This window comes from Stegodyphus dumicola, chromosome 2 (genome assembly GCF_044657685.1).
Source record: "Stegodyphus dumicola isolate Sdum_Otavi_A_Nest chromosome 2, ASM4465768v1".
NCBI lineage: Eukaryota > Metazoa > Arthropoda > Arachnida > Araneae > Eresidae > Stegodyphus > Stegodyphus dumicola.
The window spans coordinates 11,921,583-11,947,200 of NC_140769.1; the positions used below are offsets into that span (position 1 = coordinate 11,921,583).

A 25,618-nucleotide genomic window follows, 5' to 3' on the forward strand; every position below is an offset into this window, starting at 1 on the left:
TTCTTTTATACTTGCAAATTAACACACGTTTCTTTAAGACAACTGCCTGAATTTTTAAATTTAAACTATGTTTTCGTCAGCTTAATTTCGGAGTGACATAGAGCTACAGACAATGTTTTACCCAATTATGATGGCAATTCTTCAGAAACAAGAATTGTTAATTATGGTAAAGTATGCAAACACTATGCTCAAAGTTCGATGTTTTTGTTCAGAATATAAGGACAATTTGCAGTTAATTTCAATTATGGTATTCAAAACAATTAATTTTATCATAGACTTTTCAGAAATTTCTCCTTTTGTGGCTACAGTGAATTACACATCATCATGAATTCCAACATACGAACTGTAGCCAAAATCAGAAGGCGATAGTATAAGTTAGTTTAACAGATATTTTATAGTCCTTAGGTTTTTTTTTTTTTTTTGGAAGCAATTTTTGATCCGTAAGGCCCATATCACACATGATTTGTCTCACACGAACTACTGTTTCGGATAATTTTTCTGCTTGGTTTACTATTGAAAGACACACGTGCGCCTTTTTCCTTCCTTTCCAAAAAAATTGCAAGTTGTTCTTTTTAAACCAGTGAGCTATCAGCTACGTCTAACTAGTTTGCTCTGTGTTAACACCAAAGTGATCTATGGTTATTCGCTGTTGTGACAAGACAGAAACATTGTTCCAAACAGTTGTTCGTCCGAAACAAACCGACGTGTGCTAGCAACCTAAGAGACCTTAAATTAAACAGCCCACAGCCACACAACGCTGACTTCATTTCCTTTCGTATTTATTAGAATAAAACAAATTAAATTCACAACAGCAACGTAAAGAAATACAGCAATACCGGGAAAGGAATCTTCGGGCTGTTTACGATATGAACGCCTTATTCAATGTGCTTTACAGAAAACACCTGGATTTGAGAAAATGTATGTAAGTTAAAATTAATTAAAATTTTCTATATAAGCATACTATTTTTACTACAGCTGGAAACTTTCGTAAATAAATATATTAAATTTATTGAATTACTTTATTTTTGGTATTTTGATATTTAACACTCTCCTTACAAAACACTATGCAGTAATTTTCGTCATCAGGCAGAAAGACTTAACGCCTGCAAAAGCAAGTTTGCTGTCAGTAGCACGTGGTGATTTCATCGTTGTGCTGAAAGCGTCCAGTGTTTGCTGATCATTGGTAATCAACTTGAAATCCGTTTGATATTTTATTTTAACTGCTTTTATCTCACTTTGATGCAGAATGGGAAAGCGGAAGAGAGAATGTGAAGAACTTTCAGACATGATTTACTGTGTTAAGAAGAAAAAATCAGAAAATCTTGTTGTGAAAGCCATTTTAACATCCGCGGTCAAACGGTTAAAAAATGATCTTAAGAATATTAGACGAAAAGAAAATAAAAAAAAATGGTGACAAAGCAGAATATTGCTTACTTAGATCTCAATGAAACGTGGAGACATGACAAGGGAGTCAGTATTGACATTGGAGAGAAAGACTCATCCTCTGAAGGCACTGCGTTAGATTTGGTGGACGCTTTTAGGTATTTGAAGTTTGTTAGTGATGTTAGAGATAGTAGTGTTTTTCAGAAAGTTAATTTTGGATTATGTAATACTGCTGTCGAAGAATAATAATGTTTAATGCCTTCTTTGCAAATGTTTAGGTTAGGGATGATAAAACCTAATCCTAGTTATTTTTGAGAACACCTGCACTAGACCCCATTCACAGCAATTCATTCCCACAGGTGGTTAAGACTGCAAACCCTGAAATTTGCCCTCGCTTGAAATACTGGCAGGTAGGCTTGCTTCACGGGCATTTTCAGAGTTTTCCTTAGAATCGTTCTATGTGGCTGCCAGAAAAAATTTGAATATATTGTTTATTTTTATTTAAATAGAGTGATCTTGATTTTATGTTGCTTAATGTGCGGTTTACTAACAGTTTCTTTCGTTGTATTTTATTTAAAAATTAATAGTTATTGTAACCGAATATAATCCATTTATTATAAGCGAAGTTACTAACCATGTTTTGTGCATATTAGCTATTTAAAGAGCAAATGAAATAATTTTGTTTTAAAACTATATATGATAATAATAAAGTTAGAGAACCCCAATGGCATTTCTTTTCTGATTGTCTGTGTAACACACTGGTACAGCTTTCAGAAAAGGAGTACTTTTAGGGCATTGTTTGAAATTGATTTTATGTGATAATTAAAACATAATGAACAAATTTAATTTTCAATTGAAGATTCCTTACTCTTTTAAAGGTTTATCTAAAAAAACTTCTTTGATACTTGCAAATTACCACACGTCTCTTTAAGACAACTGCCTGAATTTTTAAATTTGATCTATGTTTTCGTCAGCTTAATTTCGGAGTGACATAGAGCTACAGACAATTTTTTACCCAATTATGATGACAATTCTTCAGAAACAAGAATTGTTAATTAAGGCAAAGTATGCAAACACTATGCTCAAAGCTCGATGTTTTTGTTCAGAATATAAGGACAATTTGCAGTTAATTTCAATTATGGTATTCAAAACAATTAATTTTATCATAGACTTTTCAGAAATTTCTCCTTTTGTGGCTATAATCAACCACACATCATCATGAATTCCAACATAGGAACTGTAGCCAAAATCAGAAGATGATAGTATAAAAAAGCTGTATTGTTAAAGACACTAAGTTAGTTTAACAGATATTTTATAGTCCTTAGGTTTTTTTTTTTTTGGAAGCAATTTTTGATCCGTAAGGCCCATATCACATATCATTTGTCTCACACGAACTACTGTTTCGGACAATTTTTCTGCTTGGTTTATTATTGAAAGACACACGTGCGCCTTTTTCCTTCCTTTCCAAAAAAATTGCAAGTTGTTCTTTTTCAACCAGTGAGCTATCAGCTACGGTAACTAGTTTCTTCTGTGTTAACACCAAAGTGATATATGTTTATTCGCTGTTGAGACAAGACAGAAACATTGTTCCAAACAGTTGTTCGTCCAAAACAAACCGACGTGTGCTAGCAACATAAGAGACCTTAAATTAAACAGCCCACAGCCACACAACGCTGACTTCATTTCCTTTCGTATTTATTAGAATAAAACCAAATAATTCACAACAGCAACGTAAAGAAATACAGCAATACCGGGAAAGGAATCTTCGGGCTGTTTACGATATGAACGCCCTATTCAATGTGCTTTACAGAAAACACCTGGATTTGAGAAAATGTATGTAAGTTAAAATTAATTAAAATTTTCTATATAAGCATGTTATTTTTACTACAGCAGGAAACTTTCGTAAATAAATATATTAAATTTCTTGAATTACTTTATTTTTGGTATTTTGATATTTAACACTCTCCTTACAAAACACTATGCAGTAATTTTCGTCATCAGGCAGAAAGACCTAACGCCTGCAAAAGCAAGTTTGCTGTCAGTCGCACGTGGTGATTTCATCGTTGTGCTGAAAGCGTCCAGTGTTTGCTGATGATTGGTAATCAACTTGTAATCCGTTTGATATTTTATTTTAACTGCTTTTATCTCACTTTGATGCAGAATAGGAAAGCGGAAGAGAGAATGTGAAGAACTTTCAGACATGATTTACTGTGTTAAGAAGAAAAAATCAGAAAATCTTGTTGTGAAAGCCATTTTAACATCCGCGGTCAAACGGCTAAAAAATGATCTTAAGAATATTAGAGGAAAAGAAAATAAAACAATGGTGACAAAGCAGAATATTGCTTGCTTAGATCTCAATGAAACGTGGAGACATGACAAGAGAGTCAGTATTGACATTGGCGAGAAAGACTCATCCTCTGAAGGCACTGCGTTAGATTTGGTGGACGCTTTAAGAATTTGAAGTTGGTTAGTGATGTTAGAGATAGTAGCGTTTTTCAGAAAGTTAATTTTGGATTATGTAATACTGCTGTCAAAGAATAATAATGTTTAATGCCTTCTTTGCAAATGTTTAGGTTAGGGATGATAAAACCGAACCCTATTTATTTTTGAGAACACCTGCACTAGACCCCATCCATAGCAATTCATTCCCACAGGTGGTTAAGACTGCAAACCCTGGAATTTGCGCTCGCTTGAAATACTGGCAGGTAGGCTTGCTTCACGGGCATCTTCAGAGTTTTCCTTAGAATCGTTCTATGTGGCTGCCAGAAAACATTTGAATATATTGTTTATTTTTATTTAAAAACAGTGATCTTGATTTTATGTTGCTTAATGTGCGGTTTACTAACAGTTTCTTTCGTTGTATTTTATTTAAAAATTAATAGTTATTGTAACCGAATATAATCCATTTATTATAAGCGAAGTTACTAACCATGTTTTGGGCATATTAGCTATTTAAAGAGCAAATGAAATAATTTTGTTTTAAAACTGTATATGATAATAATAAAGTTAGAGAACCCCAATGGCATTTCTTTTCTGATTGTCTGTGTAACATACTAGTATAGCTTTCAGAAAAGGAGTACTTTAAGGGCATTGTTTGAAATTGATTTTATGTGATAATTAAAACATAATGAACAAATTTAATTTTCAATTGAAGATTCCTTACTTTTTTAAAGCTTTATCTAAAAAACCTTCTTTTATACTTGCAAATTAACACACGTTTCTTTAAGACAACTGCCTGAATTTTTAAATTTAAACTATGTTTTCGTCAGCTTAATTTCGGAGTGACATAGAGCTACAGACAATGTTTTACCCAATTATGATGACAATTCTTCAGAAACAAGAATTGTTAATTATGGTAAAGTATGCAAACACTATGCTCAAAGTTCGATGTTTTTGTTCAGAATATAAGGACAATTTGCAGTTAATTTCAATTATGGTATTCAAAACAATTAATTTTATCATAGACTTTTCAGAAATTTCTCCTTTTGTGGCTACAGTGAATCACACATCATCATGAATTCCAACATACGAACTGTAGCCAAAATCAGAAGGCGATAGTATAAGTTAGTTTAACAGATATTTTATAGTCCTTAGGTTTTTTTTTTTTTTTTGGAAGCAATTTTTGATCCGTAAGGAACATATCACACATGATTTGTCTCACACGAACTACTGTTTCGGATAATTTTTCTGCTTGGTTTACTATTGAAAGACACACGTGCGCCTTTTTCCTTCCTTTCCAAAAAAATTGCAAGTTGTTCTTTTTAAACCAGTGAGCTATCAGCTACGTCTAACTAGTTTGCTCTGTGTTAACACCAAAGTGATCTATGGTTATTCGCTGTTGTGACAAGACAGAAACATTGTTCCAAACAGTTGTTCGTCCGAAACAAACCGACGTGTGCTAGCAACCTAAGAGACCTTAAATTAAACAGCCCACAGCCACACAACGCTGACTTCATTTCCTTTCGTATTTATTAGAATAAAACAAATTAAATTCACAACAGCAACGTAAAGAAATACAGCAATACCGGAAAGGAATCTTCGGGCTGTTTACGATATGAACGCCTTATTCAATGTGCTTTGCAGAAAACACCTGGATTTGAGAAAATGTATGTAAGTTAAAATTAATTAAAATTTTCTATATAAGCATACTATTTTTACTACAGCTGGAAACTTTCGTAAATAAATATATTAAATTTCTTGAATTACTTTATTTTTGGTATTTTGATATTTAACACTCTCCTTACAAAACACTATGCAGTAATTTTCGTCATCAGGCAGAAAGACTTAACGCCTGCAAAAGCAAGTTTGCTGTCAGTAGCACGTGGTGATTTCATCGTTGTGCTGAAAGCGTCCAGTGTTTGCTGATCATTGGTAATCAACTTGAAATCCGTTTGATATTTTATTTTAACTGCTTTTATCTCACTTTGATGCAGAATGGGAAAGCGGAAGAGAGAATGTGAAGAACTTTCAGACATGATTTACTGTGTTAAGAAGAAAAAATCAGAAAATCTTGTTGTGAAAGCCATTTTAACATCCGCGGTCAAACGGTTAAAAAATGATCTTAAGAATATTAGACGAAAAGAAAATAAAAAAAAATGGTGACAAAGCAGAATATTGCTTGCTTAGATCTCAATGAAACGTGGAGACATGACAAGGGAGTCAGTATTGACATTGGAGAGAAAGACTCATCCTCTGAAGGCACTGCGTTAGATTTGGTGGACGCTTTTAGGTATTTGAAGTTGGTTAGTGATGTTAGAGATAGTAGTGTTTTTCAGAAAGTTAATTTTGGATTATGTAATACTGCTGTCGAAGAATAATAATGTTTAATGCCTTCTTTGCAAATGTTTAGGTTAGGGATGATAAAACCTAATCCTAGTTATTTTTGAGAACACCTGCACTAGACCCCATTCAGAGCAATTCATTCCCACAGGTGGTTAAGACTGCAAACCCTGAAATTTGCCCTCGCTTGAAATACTGGCAGGTAGGCTTGCTTCACGGGCATTTTCAGAGTTTTCCTTAGAATCGTTCTATGTGGCTGCCAGAAAAAATTTGAATATATTGTTTATTTTTATTTAAATAGAGTGATCTTGATTTTATGTTGCTTAATGTGCGGTTTACTAACAGTTTCTTTCGTTGTATTTTATTTAAAAATTAATAGTTATTGTAACCGAATATAATCCATTTATTATAAGCGAAGTTACTAACCATGTTTTGTGCATATTAGCTATTTAAAGAGCAAATGAAATAATTTTGTTTTAAAACTATATATGATAATAATAAAGTTAGAGAACCCCAATGGCATTTCTTTTCTGATTGTCTGTGTAACACACTGGTACAGCTTTCAGAAAAGGAGTACTTTTAGGGCATTGTTTGAAATTGATTTTATGTGATAATTAAAACATAATGAACAAATTTAATTTTCAATTGAAGATTCCTTACTCTTTTAAAGGTTTATCTAAAAAAACTTCTTTGATACTTGCAAATTACCACACGTCTCTTTAAGACAACTGCCTGAATTTTTAAATTTGATCTATGTTTTCGTCAGCTTAATTTCGGAGTGACATAGAGCTACAGACAATTTTTTACCCAATTATGATGACAATTCTTCAGAAACAAGAATTGTTAATTAAGGCAAAGTATGCAAACACTATGCTCAAAGCTCGATGTTTTTGTTCAGAATATAAGGACAATTTGCAGTTAATTTCAATTATGGTATTCAAAACAATTAATTTTATCATAGACTTTTCAGAATTTCTCCTTTTGTGGCTATAATCAACCACACATCATCATGAATTCCAACATAGGAACTGTAGCCAAAATCAGAAGATGATAGTATAAAAAAGCTGTATTGTTAAAGACACTAAGTTAGTTTAACAGATATTTTATAGTCCTTAGGTTTTTTTTTTTTTTTTGGAAGCAATTTTTGATCCGTAAGGCCCATATCACATATCATTTGTCTCACACGAACTACTGTTTCGGACAATTTTTCTGCTTGGTTTATTATTGAAAGACACACGTGCGCCTTTTTCCTTCCTTTCCAAAAAAATTGCAAGTTGTTCTTTTTCAACCAGTGAGCTATCAGCTACGGTAACTAGTTTCTTCTGTGTTAACACCAAAGTGATATATGTTTATTCGCTGTTGAGACAAGACAGAAACATTGTTCCAAACAGTTGTTCGTCCAAAACAAACCGACGTGTGCTAGCAACATAAGAGACCTTAAATTAAACAGCCCACAGCCACACAACGCTGACTTCATTTCCTTTCGTATTTATTAGAATAAAACCAAATAATTCACAACAGCAACGTAAAGAAATACAGCAATACCGGGAAAGGAATCTTCGGGCTGTTTACGATATGAACGCCCTATTCAATGTGCTTTACAGAAAACACCTGGATTTGAGAAAATGTATGTAAGTTAAAATTAATTAAAATTTTCTATATAAGCATGTTATTTATACTACAGCAGGAAACTTTCGTAAATAAATATATTAAATTTCTTGAATTACTTTATTTTTGGTATTTTGATATTTAACACTCTCCTTACAAAACACTATGCAGTAATTTTCGTCATCAGGCAGAAAGACCTAACGCCTGCAAAAGCAAGTTTGCTGTCAGTCGCACGTGGTGATTTCATCGTTGTGCTGAAAGCGTCCAGTGTTTGCTGATGATTGGTAATCAACTTGAAATCCGTTTGATATTTTATTTTAACTGCTTTTATCTCACTTTGATGCAGAATGGGAAAGCGGAAGAGAGAATGTGAAGAACTTTCAGACATGATTTACTGTGTTAAGAAGAAAAAATCAGAAAATCTTGTTGTGAAAGCCATTTTAACATCCGCGGTCAAACGGTTAAAAAATGATCTTAAGAATATCATACGAAAAGAAAATAAAAAAATGGTGACAAAGCAGAATATTACTTGCTTAAATCTCAATAAAACGTGGAGACATGACAGGGGAGTCAGTATTGACATTGGAGAGATAGACTCATCCTCTGAAGGCACTGCGTTAGATTTGGTGGACGCTTTTAGGTATTTGAAGTTAGTTAGTGATGTTAGAGGTAGTAGTGTTTTTCAGAAAGTTAATTTTGGATTATGTAATACTGCTGTAGAAGAATAATAATGTTTAATGCCTTCTTTGCAAATGTTTAGGTTAGGGATGATAAACCTAATCCTAGTTATTTTTGAGAACACCTGAACTAGACCCCATTCACAGCAATTCTTTCCCACAGGTGGTTAAGACTGCAAACCGTGAAATTTGCCCTCGCTTGAAATACTGGCAGGTAGGCTTGCTTCACGGGCATCTTCAGAGTTTTCCTTAGAATCGTTCTATGTGGCTGCCAGAAAACATTTGAATATATTGTTTATTTTTATTTAAAAACAGTGATCTTGATTTTATGTTGCTTAATGTGCGGTTTACTAACAGTTTCTTTCGTTGTATTTTATTTAAAAATTAATAGTTATTGTAACCGAATATAATCCATTTATTATAAGCGAAGTTACTAACCATGTTTTGTGCATAATAGCTATTTAGTGAGCAAATGAAAATTTTTTTTTTAAAACTATATATGATAATAATAAAGTTAGAGAACCCCCATGGCATTTGTTTTCTGATTGTCTGTGTAACATACTAGTATACCTTTCAGAAAAGGAGTACTTTTAGGGCATTGTTTGAAATTGATTTTATGTGATAATTAAAAGATAATGAACAAATTTAATTTTCAATTGAAAATTCCTTACTCTTTTAAAGCTTTATCTAAAAATACTTCTTTGATACTTGCAAATTACCACACGTCTCTTTAAGACAACTGCCTGAATTTTAAATTTGATCTATGTTTTCGTCAGCTTAATTTCGGAGTGACATAGAGCTACAGACAATTTTTTACCCAATTATGATGACAATTCTTCAGAAACAAGAATTGTTAATTAAGGCAAAGTATGCAAACACTATGCTCAAAGCTCGATGTTTTTGTTCAGAATATAAGGACAATTTGCAGTTAATTTCAATTATGGTATTCAAAACAATTAATTTTATCATAGACTTTTCAGAAATTTCTCCTTTTGTGGCTATAATCAACCACACATCATCGTGAATTCCAACATAGGAACTGTAGCCAAAATCAGAAGATGATAGTATAAAAAAGCTGTATTGTTAAAGACACTAAGTTAGTTTAACAGATATTTTATAGTCCTTAGGTTTTTTTTTTTTCTGGAAGCAATTTTTGATCCGTAAGGCCCATATCACACATCATTTGTCTCACACGAACTACTGTTTCGGACAATTTTTCTGCTTGGTTTATTATTGAAAGACACACGTGCGCCTTTTTCCTTCCTTTCCAAAAAAATTGCAAGTTGTTCTTTTTCAAGTAGTGAGCTATCAGCTACGTCTAACTAGTTTCCTCTGTGTTAACACCAAAGTGATATATGTTTATTCGCTGTTGTGACAAAACAGAAACATTGTTCCAAACAGTTGTTCATCTAAAACAAACCGACGTGTGCTAGCAACATAAGAGACCTTAAATTAAACAGCCCACAGCCACAGAACGCTGACTTCATTTCGTTTCGTATTTATTAGAATAAAACCAATTAAATTCACAACAGCAACGTAAAGAAATACAGCAATACCGGGAAAGGAATCTTCGGGCTGTTTACGATATGAACGCCCTATTCAATGTGCTTTACAGAAAACACCTGGATTTGAGAAAATGTATGTAAGTTAAAATTAATTAAAATTTTCTATATAAGCATGTTATTTTTACTACAGCAGGTAACTTTCGTAAATAAATATATTAAATTTATTGAATTACTTTATTTTTGGTATTTTGATATTTAACACTCTCCATACTAAACACTATGCAGTAATTTTCGTCATCAGGCAGAAAGACCTAACGCCTGCAAAAGCAAGTTTGCTGTCAGTCGCACGTGGTGATTTCATCGTTGTGCTGCAAGCGTCCAGTGTCTGCTGATCATTGGTATTCGACTTGAAATCCGTTTGAAATTTTATATTAACTGCTTTCATCTCTCTTTGATGGAGAATGGGAAAGCGGAAGAGAGAATGTGAAGAACTTTCATACATGATTTACTGTGTTAAGAAGAAAAAATCAGAAAATATGGAAAATCTTCTTGTGAAAGCCATTTTAACATCCGCGGTCAAACGGCTAAAAAATGATCTTAAGAATATTAGAGGAAAAGAAAATAAAACAATGGTGACAAAGCAGAATATTGCTTGCTTAGATCTCAATGAAACGTGGAGACATGACAAGAGAGTCAGTATTGACATTGGAGAGAAAGACTCATCCTCTGAAGGCACTGCGTTAAGTCCCGTCTACACGTACCGATTTTATCGGCCGACTTTCTCGCAGAAAAACACTTTTCAGGATGTGCGCATGCGCTAAAAATCTGTCATTTTCTCTGCGACGATTTCAGAGCTAGTGTTCACCGCTCACTAGCCGACGATAAAATCGGATCAAGGATCAAGGAAGTTAATTTACGGAGTGCGCTAGGCTAGGCCTTTAACTCCACATCATCAGAGATAGAATAATTACATCAAAAGAGGGGTTCATCTAATAAGGGAAGATTTTGAAGCCTAATTATAAAAATAAAAGCTTTTCAGATAATCCCTTCCGCATGAGGGGAAAAAAAAAAAAGGAAAACTTATAGAAATTCTTTAAATTAAATTTTGTGTTTAAAAAGGGCCAGGAATAAATTTTGAGAGATGAGTCAACATTCAAAAAGTTTTGAAAAGAATAAAAAGGTGCAATACATTTCCTTGATTCTTGATATCAACAGCAAAATAAAATCCTTAGGACAAGCAATCAGGAGAGTTGGGCAAAAAGGGCTGGGGGCGAAACCCGTTGGGCGGGTTCTAGTAGCAGTTCAGTGTGATACACTGAAGGAGGAGAAGAAAATTATTGGTCGCTATTTAGTGCGACGTTAAAAGGTCCCCTTAGGGGGTCGAAAGCAACCCGTTTAGCGGGTGGAGAAGAAGCTTTTAAGAAGCTATTGAGAAATTAAGTGCAGTCGCGTGCGGCTGCGGAGATAGGTTGTCCCTTGTTAAAGAAACGTTAGAAGGCTCTTCTTAAAGAGTTAAAGAACAGGATTCCTCCGGTCAATGCCCTTACGCATTGTTAACGCGGGGGCGGTTGGGGTTTAGGAACGAGAGGTAAGCACCCACTTGGGCATCTGTATTCCAATACCGACGCCGTTTAAAAGGTAGTTGAGCATAATCAGGTTGTAAGATTGCTCTGGGTCGCTTTTTAGAAGAGGCAACCGCAGGATCATATACCGGCAGGGTATGTAATACTGGATTTCCAACAAGATGGATGTTTTTGAAAAATCTTTCCGAAAGTCGCTGTATAAAGCGATTAATGGGCATAATTTTGAGGTCGTTATGAATGTCATCGTTCCTTATGAACCATGGAGCTTTTAATATCTGCCGTAAAAATTTTGATTGAAAACTTTGGACGTGTTTACGGTTAGTCAGAGCAGCTGAGCCCCAGATGGGACTCGCGTAAGTGAGAATAGGCCTTATGATAGATTTATAAAGCAAGATCTTGTTATCAAGTGACAGGTCGCTATTTTTAGCGAAAAAGGGGCGCAGGTTGGCTTTGACAGCTTTCGCATTCGCAATCATTTTTTGAATGTGAAGTTGCCAAGTTAATTTTGAGTCTAGTAGAACACCAAGGTATTTGTAAGTAGTAACCCAGGGAATAGGTTCACCGAAGAAAATTAGATTATCTAAACGAGGGATGTTTCTTGGGATGAATAAAGTGGCAGCACATTTAGCGACATTAATTTTGATTTTATACAGTCCGAGCCAGAGTTCTAAGGCTGAAAGGTAACTCTGTAATGTAGAGATTACTGTGGTGATGTTGGTATGTTGAGTTAGGATGGCCGTATCGTCTGCATATAAAGCTAAATCGATACTAGGTGCCTTAGGCACGTCGTTGATATAGATATTGAAGAGCAGAGGTGAGACAAGACTGCCCTGAGGACATCCAGCATGGATCGGGCGGGGAGAGGAGAGTTCGTGGTTAACTCGTACGCGGAAGCTTCGTCCGGCTAAGTACGAGCTAATAATTTTAATGATGTGAGCCGGAAATCCAAGTCGCATGAGCTTGTAAATTAAGTCCGTGATGCCAAACCCTGTCAAAGGCTTTAGCTATGTCAAGATAGACAATTCCAGTATTCTCTCGCTTACGACTTTCGTAAGCCTTCATGAATGAATTCCACTACACGTAGTAACTGGTGTACCGTGGAGTGTTTAGGTCGGAAGCCAAATTGTTCCGGGATGATTAAGTTTTGATCTCGACAGAATTCATTCAGGCGATTAAGTAAGACATATTCATATACTTTTGAGAGTGAGGAAAGCAGACTAATTGGTCTGTAGTTGACGGGTAAGTTTAGATTTTGACCCGGTTTTGGAATGGGGACGACCGTTGCAATTTTCCAGCGGTCGGGGAAGTAGCTTCTCCTTAGCATAAAATTAATAAGGACCGTAATCCAAACAATAAACATTACAGGGAAATTTTTAATCATGCGATTAGAGATAGAATCCATGCCTGGAGCCTTGTTGGGTTTCAGTCTATTGATGTATTCCATCACCTCTTTAGGATCAGTGGGCCTAAGTTCAGGCGTGAAAGGTTGTGTTAAAAACTCTTCAACACGTGAATGTATGCGCCCTTGAGTAACCGGGCGGTTACAGTAGGCGTCGTTATTAGGAGCGAATTGAGTAGCAAGGCCGTCGGCTAAGACTTCTGCCTTTTCAGTGTCTGTGTAAGCCATCCGTGCGTCATCGGCCGTTTGGAGCGGCGGAATGTGTCTGGATTGTTTGCGTATTCGAGCGGCAGCCCGCCAAATCGAATTGTATTCAGTCGTTAGGGACTCAATGTAGTGTTTCCACTCCGTCTGTTTGAAGAGACGGGTTTCAGTCCTTATCTCGTTCTGCATTTTGCGAAATTGGGCGCAGATATTGGGATCACGCGACCTTTGCCAAAATTTTCGCAAAAAGTTCCGCTGCTTAATTTTGGATTTAGTCTCAGGTGGGAGTCTGACACCCGGATAGAAAATTGGTTTTGAAGCCGCAGCTCTCGCTTCTTTGAGAATGGACTCCAAATTTAGGAAACACCTGTCAAAATCCGAATTGCTGGTAATTTTGATAGGGGGGGTAGCAGTACGTTCCAAGATAAATCTAAAATCGTCCCAATTTGTAGAGACTTGCTCCTGTAATTTTGAGTAACGATTTTGGATATCTAGGGTGATCAAAACTGGATAGTGATCAGAGTCAAGGTCTTGAATCACTTTTATTTCGTGTCTAAAATTGACATTATAAAAGGCAGCCAGATCAAGAACTGCAGGGGACCCTCTAACAGGGTAGTAAGTCGGGAGGGTAGGAGCTATGATCTGTATATGGTCTCTCTGGCACCATGAATTTAGACTAATGCCATACCTGTTCCTGTTAGGGCAAAACCATGCGGTATGACGTGAATTTAGGTCACCAGCAATAATTAGGTGATTTGATAATGATAAAAGTTTATCAAAATCACTGACAGGAAAAGTACCTCTTCCACGTGCAGTTGATAGTGGAGGCAGGTACGCCGAGATGACTGTTAGTGGGGGAGAATTTTGGAGGAAAATTTTGGTAATTGCCGCTTCCAAAATACTTAAATCAGGAGGGGGTATCATGTGATGCTTAATCGAACGCTTCACGTAGATACAAGTGCCACCACTTGCACGCCTGGCTAATGACACCCTGTCAGTCGAGTACATGTCATAATTCCCAATTTTGGGAGTTCTCCCTGGGGTAAGATGAGTCTCTTGGACTAATAACACGTCAAGATCGTGCACTACAATAAAATCTTTGACTTCATCGATCTTATTGATGAGGCCGTTTGCATTCCATGTGCACATGGTAAGTTCTCTGTTGGTAACTGAAATTTGTCTTAAACAGTTGAATTTAAGGCCGTGGTAAAGGTTACAGCTCTGAAAAACTTAGGACACGGGTCTAAAATAGCCGAGAAATCCTAATTTGAAAGCATAATATAGCTTTCATAAATTAGGAAGGCCCTCGTAAGAGCGTCTGCCTGCCTAAGCTTTGGCAGGGCCCTTTGGAAGGCTTGTAGTAGAATATGCCTATCTACCGCAGGATCGCGGGAGATTTCAATTAGGCATTTTAAAGTAGAGGAGAAAACATCCTCTGAGTCTCCACTTTCTACTTGGGTAACCGCGGGAGCTATTTGAGGCACATTCGCCACAGCCGCCGGATTTGGACCCTGATTTTTGGGTCGGGGGTCTGTAGGTCCTTTACCTAGGGTCGCTGCATAAGACAGCGAGCTTGTGGTTTTAGGTGCAGTCACAGTTGCTGGTTGTACAGCTTTTGCTGGGGTGTTTGTAGTTCCCTGAGGGGGGGCTGCAGGAGCAGCTTCCCTAGGGGCATTCTTTTTTGAGCTCTTTTTGTTATTACCTGGGTAACGAGGACAAGATTTAAAGGACGCTGGGTGACTACCTCCACAGTTGCAGCAGCAAGCAGGTTGATCGTCACTTAATGTGCAATCTTTTGCCCAGTGCGGGCCAGCGCATCTCACACAACGGATGTTAAGGGTGCAAGTTTCAGAGGAGTGAAAAATTCCTTGGCACCTAAAACATTGAGTAGGGCCTTTACGGCCTCTGTAAGCCTCAAATTTGACCTCAGCGCCCCACATATCGGTGACACTGTACAGTTGGTCTATGAAGGGATGAGGCAACACCTTCTTATAGAAGGAAGCCGGGACACTGGATTGTGACGTCACGCGTAGTCGTCTATGTCGAAACTCCGAGAGAGCAACGAAACAAAACAGGCTGCGCGCTAGTGCCGTACTTAACGTTGATTTCACTATTTGATATAGATACTTGGGTGGGATTTTATTCAGAGATTCAATTATATATAATGAATAATTTAATTACTTCAAAATTTAACACAATAAAATTTGACATAAATTTAAGAATTTTTTGTTTCTTATTTCTTGACTTTAATGAATTATACTTCCTCGTAGGTTTCACACCATCATTTAAAAAGTTAAAAATCAGCCATACTAACTCAAAAAAGGAATTTCTGACTTTTCCCTCATAATTTAATATTGCTTTATATTTTTCTAATATTTATGAAAAAAAACCCAAATTATCTGCATACAAACTATTACTTATCATTTCATTTTTCTTCCAATCAGTAATTTGTCTTTAAAAGAAAATGGTATAAAAATGCACTAAATTTTGTCTATAATATGCTATGTGTCTTGCAAGTTTCAAATAAATTAGTATATCAGAGGTTTGCTTAGCAAATAATTCAATGTGCAATTTAAAATTATTGCTTAAATCTGTAGAACCAATAATATTAGTTGTATATGTACTTAACTGTATTGTGTTAGTTATATAGCTGAACTTGAAAATAAAGATTCACAAGTGAAAAATAAAAAAAATTTATTTACAATTTTATGCAAGCAGTCAGCATAACAACACAACACCTAAGTTATAACATACAAATAAGTTAAAACCAGCTGATCTCTTTTTATCAATAAATTATTCAAACTTTCTTGTAAAAATTGAAGCAGAAATCTCATTAAGCATATTGCCATACTAAGAAATCTCATCAATTCTTATTTATTAACAGGTGTGAAAATTTCAAAACTGCTTCTATATTAATTGGGTCTCATCAGAAACAATAAGATGAGACTATGTGACCTTAATATTTAAATTTTGATACTGCAAGTTCAAGTTTCTATTCGTTAAATTTCAACCCATTTTGTCTGGCAATTACAAACACCGTTATTAACTTTTTACAACAGCCAATTAATAGTTTCAAAATGTATTACGATACTGCCATAATATGGATAAATATCGGGCAAACACTTGAGAAGACCGTCCATTACCATTTAAAACACTTCAGGTGCACAAATGATATTAAATTTTATACGATGGCTATTATTATTTATGAAGCATATAAAGATACATTCAACAGCTAATGGATGTCAGCATCACCAGTATATGTAAAAACATTTATTGATGTTGTGTAATAAAGGAAGTGATTATCAGTTAATGTTTCAAATACAGAAAATAATAAAAATGTTTTACCTATGCACCAGTATCCAATTTGAAAGTATCTGGTCACTACATGCAACACAATTTTGTTGTAATTTTTCCAAGCTAAAATCGTGATCTTCTAAGTTACTCGCTATCAGGCTTGTTTAATTTAAGCAAAGAATATATCAAAATGATTTGTCCAGAAAGCCACCAGTCTTAATTATGGGACACCGGTAATTTCAAAATGCACATGAAAATCACAGGTTTGTGAAATGAGTGCTCCTAATCAGAGACACCCTTTATTCAGCCAATTCCCAGAATAATAGTAGGAGTTATTACAAACCTGTTATTTTGTCGCCATGCTGAAACACATAACTGTTATCTTGATAAAGTAATTTATCATATGGTAACATGAAAATTATACTCAAATGATATAAGTAATGGCCACTTAAAGACACAACATAGACCCTTTTTTACACAACAACAAATTAAAGACAAGGAAATGAATTTTTCAATATTTTTAAGTGTAAAACAGTCAGTACATGCCCATATAAAAAATATAAATTATAATGACCCATTCTCAGTATAAAAGCAGCAGTTACCATAAACTTGTCATCTTGTAAGCATGCTGAAACACAACTTTTATCATGAGAAAGCATTTTACAGTATGTTAACACCAAATGATAACCACTTACTAAACATTAAGTGGTAGCCATTTAAATACAACCCAGATACCATTTTATGCAGCAAACACTCAACAGCACGAAAATGAATTTTTCAATATTATCATCTTTCAAGTGCTCTGAATATAAAACAGTCAGTGCATGTCCATATGAACAAAATTATAATGACCCATTCCCAGTATAATAGCAGCAGCTATTATAAACATACAATTTTCTAATCATGCTGGAAACATATAACTGTTACCTCGATAAAACATTTTACCATATGTTAACACAAAAATTATATCAAAATGATAAGAGTAGTGGCCACTTAAAACATAACCCAGACACATTTTTATGCGATGACAAATTAAAGGCAAGGAAATTCCTTCTTCAATATTTCAAGTCATAGAGTGGATATATATATAAATATATTTATATACGTTTGGTGTGGCCGATTGCAACCAAAATACGAGGTGCACATATACATGTTATAGCAGTCCTATATACAAAATTTCAACGTTCTGAGGCTACTCGTTTTTGAGTTATGTGAGATATGTACGTACGCACGAACGTACGTACATACGTTCGTACAGAAGCCACGAAAAATTCTCTTCAGAATTAATTTTAGTTTAAGTTTTTTTAAGCAGTTTTATAATTTTTTTGAAGGAAAAGAGTATTTTATTCTGTCTTTACGTACAGATATGGTGCAAAAACATCGTTAAATTGCATTCGATAGCGGTCAAAATGGATATTTTCGGTGAAATATGCTGCCTGAAACTTTTCGCGATTACAATACTTCTTTTTTACTTCATACAACGAAGTAAAAAGGACATGCCTTCTTCAATATTTCAAGTCATCTAAATATAAAACAGTCAGTATATGTTCATATCAACAAAATTATAATGACCCATTACCAGTATAACAGTGGCAGTTATTATATACATATCATTTTGTACCCATGCTGAAACATATCACTTTTATCAGGAGAAAGCATTTTACCATATGTCAACACCAAACTTATACCCAAATGATAAAAGTAGTGGCCGCACTAAAACACAAACCGAGATACTTTTTTACGCGATGACAAATTAAAAAAAGGACATGCCTTCTTCAATATTTCAAGTCATCTAAATATAAAACAGTCAGTATATGTTCATATCAACAAAATTATAATGACCCATTACCAGTATAACAGTGGCAGTTATTATATACATATCATTCGGTAAGCATGCTGAAACATAACTTTTATCGGGAGAAAGCATTTTACCATATGTCAACATCAAACTTATACCCAAATGATAAAAGTAGTGGCTGCGCTAAAACACAAACCGAGACACCTTTTTACGCAATGGCAATTTAAAGGCAAGGAAATGCCTTCTTCAATATTTCAAGTCATCTGAATGTTAAACAGTCAGTATCTGTCCATATCAACAAAAGTATAATGACCCATTACCAGTATAACAGTGGCAGTTATTATATACATATCATTTTGTACCCATGCTGAAACATATCACTTTTATCAGGAGAAAGCATTTTACCATATGTCAACACCAAACTTATACCCAAATGATAAAAGTAGTGGCCGCACTAAAACACAAACCGAGATACTTTTTTACGCGATGACAAATTAAAAAAAGGACATGCCTTCTTCAATATTTCAAGTCATCTAAATATAAAAGTCAGTATATGTTCATATCAACAAAATTATAATGACCCATTACCAGTATAACAGTGGCAGTTATTATATACATATCATTCGGTAAGCATGCTGAAACATAACTTTTATCAGGAGAAAGCATTTTACCATATGTCAACACCAAACTTATACCCAAATGATAAAAGTAGTGGCTGCGCTAAAACACAAACCGAGACACCTTTTTATGCAATGACAATTTAAAGGCAAGGAAATGCCTTCTTCAATATTTCAAGTCATCTGAATGTTAAACAGTCAGTATCTGTCCATATCAACAAAAGTATAATGACCCATTACCAGTATAACAGTGGCAGTTATTATATACATATCATTTTGTACCCATGCTGAAACATATCACTTTTATCAGGAGAAAGCATTTTACCATATGTTAACACCAAACTTATATCCAAATGATAAAAGTAGTGGCCGCACTAAAACACAAACCGAGACACTTTTTTACGCGATGAGAATTTAAAAAAAGGACATGCCTTCTTCAATATTTCAAGTCATCTGAATGTAAAACAGTCAATATCTGTCCATATCAAAAGTATAATGACCCATTACCAGTATAACAGTGGCAGTTATTATATACATAACATTTTGTAAGCATTTTGAAACATATAACTGTTACTTTGATAAAGTATTTTATCATGTTAACACCAAAATTATACCCAAATGATAAAAGTAGTGGCCACATAAAAACATAACGCAGACACTTTTTTACACAACAAATTAAGGGCAAGGAAATGAATTTTTCAATATTTCAAGTCAATTATAATGATAAAGAATATTACCATATGTTAACACTAATTTGATATCCACATTAATAATAAGGACCACTTAAAATACAACCCAGACACTTATTTACATAGATGCATAGAAATGAATTTTTCGTTACTATTACTTTTCAAGTGATCTCAAGGTTAAACAGACAGCATACATGAGTAGAAAAAAAAAAAAAAAAAATAAGGAATTCACAATAATGTGTAACTGTTAGATGCGAAAATATTTTTTCAACAGAAATAAATCTGAACTAACATCACTAGGCTTTGCAATTAATTTTTTGTGTCTTGTTACATGCATTAAAGTTACTAAACTTACTAGTCTATGAAATACAGCATCATTTGAATTAAAACCTACATTTTTTAAATGTTTAATTGCTAAACACCCATTATATTTTTATTTATGCTTTAAAGTTTTCAATTTGCGCTCTTTTGCAATGCTTTTCTGGTTTAGTGTATCATTCTTTAATTTGCAATAATTATTTTAAAATGTGTTCGTTGATGACCAAAGAATCTGCTTTAACACTTTCTGCGACTCATGAGCTTTAGGGCAATCATCTAGATTTAAAAAAATGTCATTTTCTATCAGTATGTCTAGAGTTAAGTTACATGCTATATCCCTCTGATTTGCAGAAAATAAAAATTCATTCTCAAATTCTTCAGATACAAGTCTTTGAATAACAACATAATTATATATTACTGAATTTAGTACATCAGGATGAGGATATAGAAGTCCTCTATCAAATCTTTTTATCCAAGATTGTCCTTCATTTTCTACAATTAATTCTTTATCAATAGTTAGATTGCCTTTACAAATATCACAGCTTAATAGTTTCACAACTTTATAACTACAGTAACCAGCTATATACATTAAAATTGGTATGTCATTTTGAACATTTTGTATATCTTCATTTGTAATAGTTATTCTTCCTGAGAAAGTGCATCCAATATTTTCTTGCTCCAGAGATTCAATACACAGGTTTTTACAATTTAGATAAATAGGAATTCCTCCATACTTTGATTTAATAACAGTTGGCAGAAGACTTTGTAATCTTAATTTTGCTTCAGTTTCATATACTTGCCTTATAGAAATATTATGTTGTGAACCAGCCAGCTGTCTATATTTTCCGAATCTATTCTCTAGGAGATCTGTCTGAACTTTTCCTGGTAAAAAGTAAGTAAATTTTAGCTCCTCAATGCAATACCTTGCCATTTCGAGCAACGAATAGCTAGTATGTGTTAATGCAAAATGTGTTTCCTTAGTTAGTCCACCACTAGAACACCCTAAAAGTTTCCACTGATCTAACCACTCAAGTAACTTATTTAAATAAATATATCTAACATCATCATTTTGAACAGTTAACGGCTTTTGATACTCATTCATCTTATGGTGTCCTTTAAAGATACTTTTGACATTGACTATTGACCACCATGTAGATATAATTTTAATAAATTCAGCTGTTGTTTCGTAATTTAAAATACTATTTTCTTTACCAATAACCATTATTGCCTCTGCAAAACGACTGTCAAATATTTGTAATGCTAGCTTGACATTTTGTCTTTCCAAATTGGTTGGATACAGAACTTTCAGAGTCAAACCATAACTATATTTTACAATTCTGCCTGCCTCTAATGAATGGAGACTTTTTATGCATGCAAATGCCGCTGTTTCGACCTTGGAAAAATTTTCAAAATTTGGATAAAATAAACATTGCCCAGAAGTTTTTTGATTTATCCAGTTGTTCCTGACACACTTCAAGATGTGCACTGAGTCAATAACAAAAAATAGTGGCCGAGATAAGTCTGCAGGGTTTTTATACACAATACTAATTTTTGGAGGCATACAAAATAATGACATGGCTTTTTTATTTATTGAATTATTGTCAGAGACAATTGCCACAATTCTATAACCTATATTTTCTAAACCAATTATAATTTTCTTAAGATATTGATACAGATCCTCAGCATTTAATGATTTAACTGGTAATATATGTGCCACATCCTTGAAAGGTGATAATAAGCTATGTATCATAAAAACATAAGCACTTGTAGCAGCTTTTTCACAGTTGTAGGCCATGCCACACAAATTTCCTCCTTTAAAATCAAAACATGAATTTAAATGCACTTCACCCATCATAATAATTACAGTTTTATCATTTTCTTCTAAATCCTTGCATCTTTGTTTAACATATCCTAAAAAGTCATCATTAAATTGCTCAGTAATAGGATTAAGAGAAAACATTGAATAAATTCTACGAATAGTACGTGGATGGGGAATAGAAATGTAACCTGAATGTCGTAAAAACTTGTATGCATGCGGTGAGATCGAGTTTAACAAACTGCAAAAAATAAGTAAATCTGGAGTATATCGATACTTCTCTTTCTTTACATTTAGTTTATTTACTTGCTCTGAAAGGAAGTTCAGTTCAGTTTCTTTTTCAGGTAACACTCTTTTCAATTCTGAAAGCATATCATCCACAATTTGTATAGAATTCTTAATATATTCTTCATTTTGTAAGTTATGAGACAGACTTTCAACTTCCTTTAGTACTTCTAGAAACATATTTACATTACTAATTTTTAGAGGGAAAACAAATTTACCAATAGATTTTATAGCGATGTTTTTAATATAAACACATACTGTTAAATCCTCATTTATTACTACCGATTTCTGAATTTCTGGAGCTGGGTCACTTAAAATATCAAGTAACATAGTTGAATTTTCAGTATGTACAGTTGTCCAAAATGTTTCTAAAATCTGATGTTCTAGGCAATTATTGAATTCAATTAAACTTTCAAATGATCGTTCATTATCATACCGTTCTTTCATTTTCAAACTTTCTTCTATCGCTTTCTCCAGGTATTTCTCTTTTAAACGAGCTTTCTTCTTTTCTGGTGACATTCTCGATACAGAATTTGATGACATGTAGGATGGGCCATCAGGGAATTGAGAAGGTATGCATCCTTTTTTCAAACGTGGCCTAGAAATTGGGGCTTTAATTAACTTCGCTGATTTCTCATCATACATTTCGATTTCTCGTATTATTTCATCTGATCGAAAATGTAATTCACATACCTATAAAAGAAAATATTCAAAAATCAACTTGTTGTGAGTACAAAAGTTAGATGCATGTTAATATTTAGTAACAGAAGTCAATAAGCCCTATGATTTAAATAAATAATTTGATACATAAATACGAATTAAAAAACCAGTAATATCATTTCAATTACATGTATAATTTAAGTAATTTGTAAAATCTGGAATGCTCATCATAATGATTACAGCTTTATTTACATTTAAAGAAAATTATATATTTGAGATAATTGTTTACAACAAACACTGGTTATCAAATACAAATAATTACCTTAAATACATCATACCAAACTTTCATATATCATTACAAAAATTTTAAAATGAAACCTATTATGATTACTTAGTAGTTCTTTGTCATATAAATTATGATAAATTTGGAATAACTACAGAATCTGCCTGCACAGTATACTAGAAAGCATTTACAAATTACTGGCATTTATGTAACTACTAAATTTAGAATTATTCCTGTTATATGGAACTTTATTTCATTCATAAAACTTTGAAGGAAAATATTTTTTTGAAATGATTAAAACAGGCAAGATTAAAATCTTTCAAACATAAAACTTCTTACCCACAGATCAAAATCTAATATCGTAAGCATAAACATCACATACCTATCAATAAAAGTAATAAAAAAATGTAAAGATACAAAACATAAAAAATGCAGTAAAATTGAACTTACTCTGGTATGTTTAGTAGGTTGAAAGCCATCTTTTCTTCGTAGACTCCTTATCCATTTCATCCGGAGTTCAGTCTCATTTAGAAACTTGAATACAGCCACTTTTGGTCCGTTTTTATAATTACCACGACATGTGGCTACAGCACATTTATGAGGCATCGTATGAAATTATAAAAGCACGAGACAATATATAAAAAAAGCACGAGACAATATAAAAACTCTGTCGCTAACGCAAATAACCGCTCCACGTTCGTCGCTCTTGGCTCAACTACGGGGCTTTGATTTTGTTTGAAGGAGCGAGGTGAGTCAGAGACGACTACCTGTGACGTCAGAGCTTCCCCTCCCTTCAGTGTCCCGGCTTCCTTCTATAAGGAGGTGTTGGATGAGGTCGGACTTGTATGTAAACAAGTGGCATAGGGTGTCTAGTGCGCGGTTTAGTCAACCGGGCGCACCTATGCACTTGGAAACCCCATGATTCCACTTCATTTTTGACGTCCTCGATTTCAGTTTCTTTAGGGAGGCCTCTGATAACAATTTTGATAGGCCTGTCCTGCTTTAGATCAAAAGTCTTGAATTGGATGCCGGCCTGCCGCATCCATCGTGTAACCTCCCTAAATTCTAGTTCTGTTTGAACAAATAATTTAAAAAAAAAGGTCCAGTGAGAATGCACTTGATATTAGGGGCAATTTCTCGCAGGAAAGTCATCTGCGTTCTCCACTGTTTGCTGCTCTTAACGTGAATAGCCGGAATGGAGGGTTGCTGTGGAGGGGGGGGGGGGCGCTCTGTGACTGCGCCGTACTAGTTTCTTCTCCTGAAGTTTCCCCGTTAACAGGGGGGGGGGGGTGATTATCGAGCTTCCCTTGGCAGGACTGCGACCGCTGTCCAGGAGGCTTTCTTTAATTCTTTCATATTTGTTTTTAGAAACAATATTTTTTGAATTTGCAATTACTTCAGTGGGGTTACTATCATCAATTGTAATGATTTCTGGAGGTTTTCCCTGTTTGCGTGATGCGGGGGTAATAAAGCCCTCCGAATCTACGCTCGCAGTCTTTCTTTTTCTGCTGGAGGCAGTAATGGTATCTTGAGCCGAGGGAGTCGAAACTGGTCTATCTGCTTGCTTCTTTACGCTATGCGTGCGAGAAACAGGTTTCAAATTGTCCTTGAGTTTCTCCTTGCGGAGAAGAGCTTCTTTTTCGGCGGCCATTTTGGCAATTCTCGTTTTCTAATAGTTGCTGAAATTCTTGTAAGGTGGCAGGGAGTTGGAATATCTGTACATTAAGTCGGTTTGCTATGTCGTTGATCTTATTAAAGAGTGTCTTACCCGCTAGGTCTAGTTGTTGGTATCCAGAAGTATCCAGGGGGGCTCCAGTTCGTTTTAGGAACATTTTCTGCTGTTGAATGGCTTCAAACTGAGTTTTGAGTCCGTAAAATTCAGTGATAAGATTAGATCGTTCGTCTTGGGTATTATCATCAGATGGATTGCTCTCTGTACATGATTGCACGTTTGGAGTATTCAAAGGTAAAGCATTTGTTTGCGAAGAATCACAAAATTCCATGGATGAAGGCTGTGTCGGCGGGAGCTCGCAAAGCGAGCGACCGTCCTCGTCCGCGTCCATACTCGGAAACGATAAAATCGGCGACTCTAGCCAATTAGATTGCTTCCAGAGATCACGTGCTTTTCTCTCTCATTTTGGAATCATTTTGGAAACATGGCGCTTTTTCGTTGGAGCGAAAATCAAATTTTTCAATGGATTGATTTTTATAGAGACCATGCTGTGTTGTGGGACACAAATAACATAAATTATAAAAATAAAAAGTTAAAGGATTCCCTTATTTTGGTAAGTTATCTTCCCGTTACTTTATAATCAAATATTTTTTTATTCGTGATGAAAATTATTTTATGTTGGTTAAACAAATTACAGCTCAATTTAATACAATATTGCTCAATTTTATTAGCTGATTAACTGATGTATCAATATGATTACAGTTTTCAGAACTGTATTAGTATTTTTTAATTATTCAGTATCATATGCTATTTTAAGATTTTGCATATTTATATTTCTTATTTGAAATTTTTGTATTGAAATTGCACTATTCCTTTCTACTATAGTAATCTTTATTCTGTATTAGTACTTTTTACTCATATTGTTGCGGTTTTCATAACATTATTGTCTATTTATTTAATAGTAAAGGTTATCATTTAAAGCACAGTAGTTATTTACTTTTCCTGAAGCATGGTTATTTTAACATTTCAGGACTTAAGCACACAAATA

The 25,618-nt window shown here is 34.4% G+C and overlaps 1 protein-coding gene across 1 annotated transcript; it reads right to left on the reverse strand.

Moving 5' to 3' along the window:
• Positions 1-17,013: 17,013 nt before the first annotated feature.
• LOC118205326 (uncharacterized) lies at positions 17,014-23,672 on the reverse strand. The gene is made up of 2 exons (XM_035377616.2): positions 23,349-23,672; positions 17,014-22,648 (listed from the first exon to the last, which is right to left on the reverse strand). Exons 1-2 carry the CDS (start codon positions 23,502-23,504, stop codon positions 20,057-20,059), a joined length of 2,748 nt encoding a protein of 915 aa, XP_035233507.2. The 5' UTR covers positions 23,505-23,672; the 3' UTR covers positions 17,014-20,056.
• Between the last annotated feature and the right edge of the window lie 1,946 nt (positions 23,673-25,618).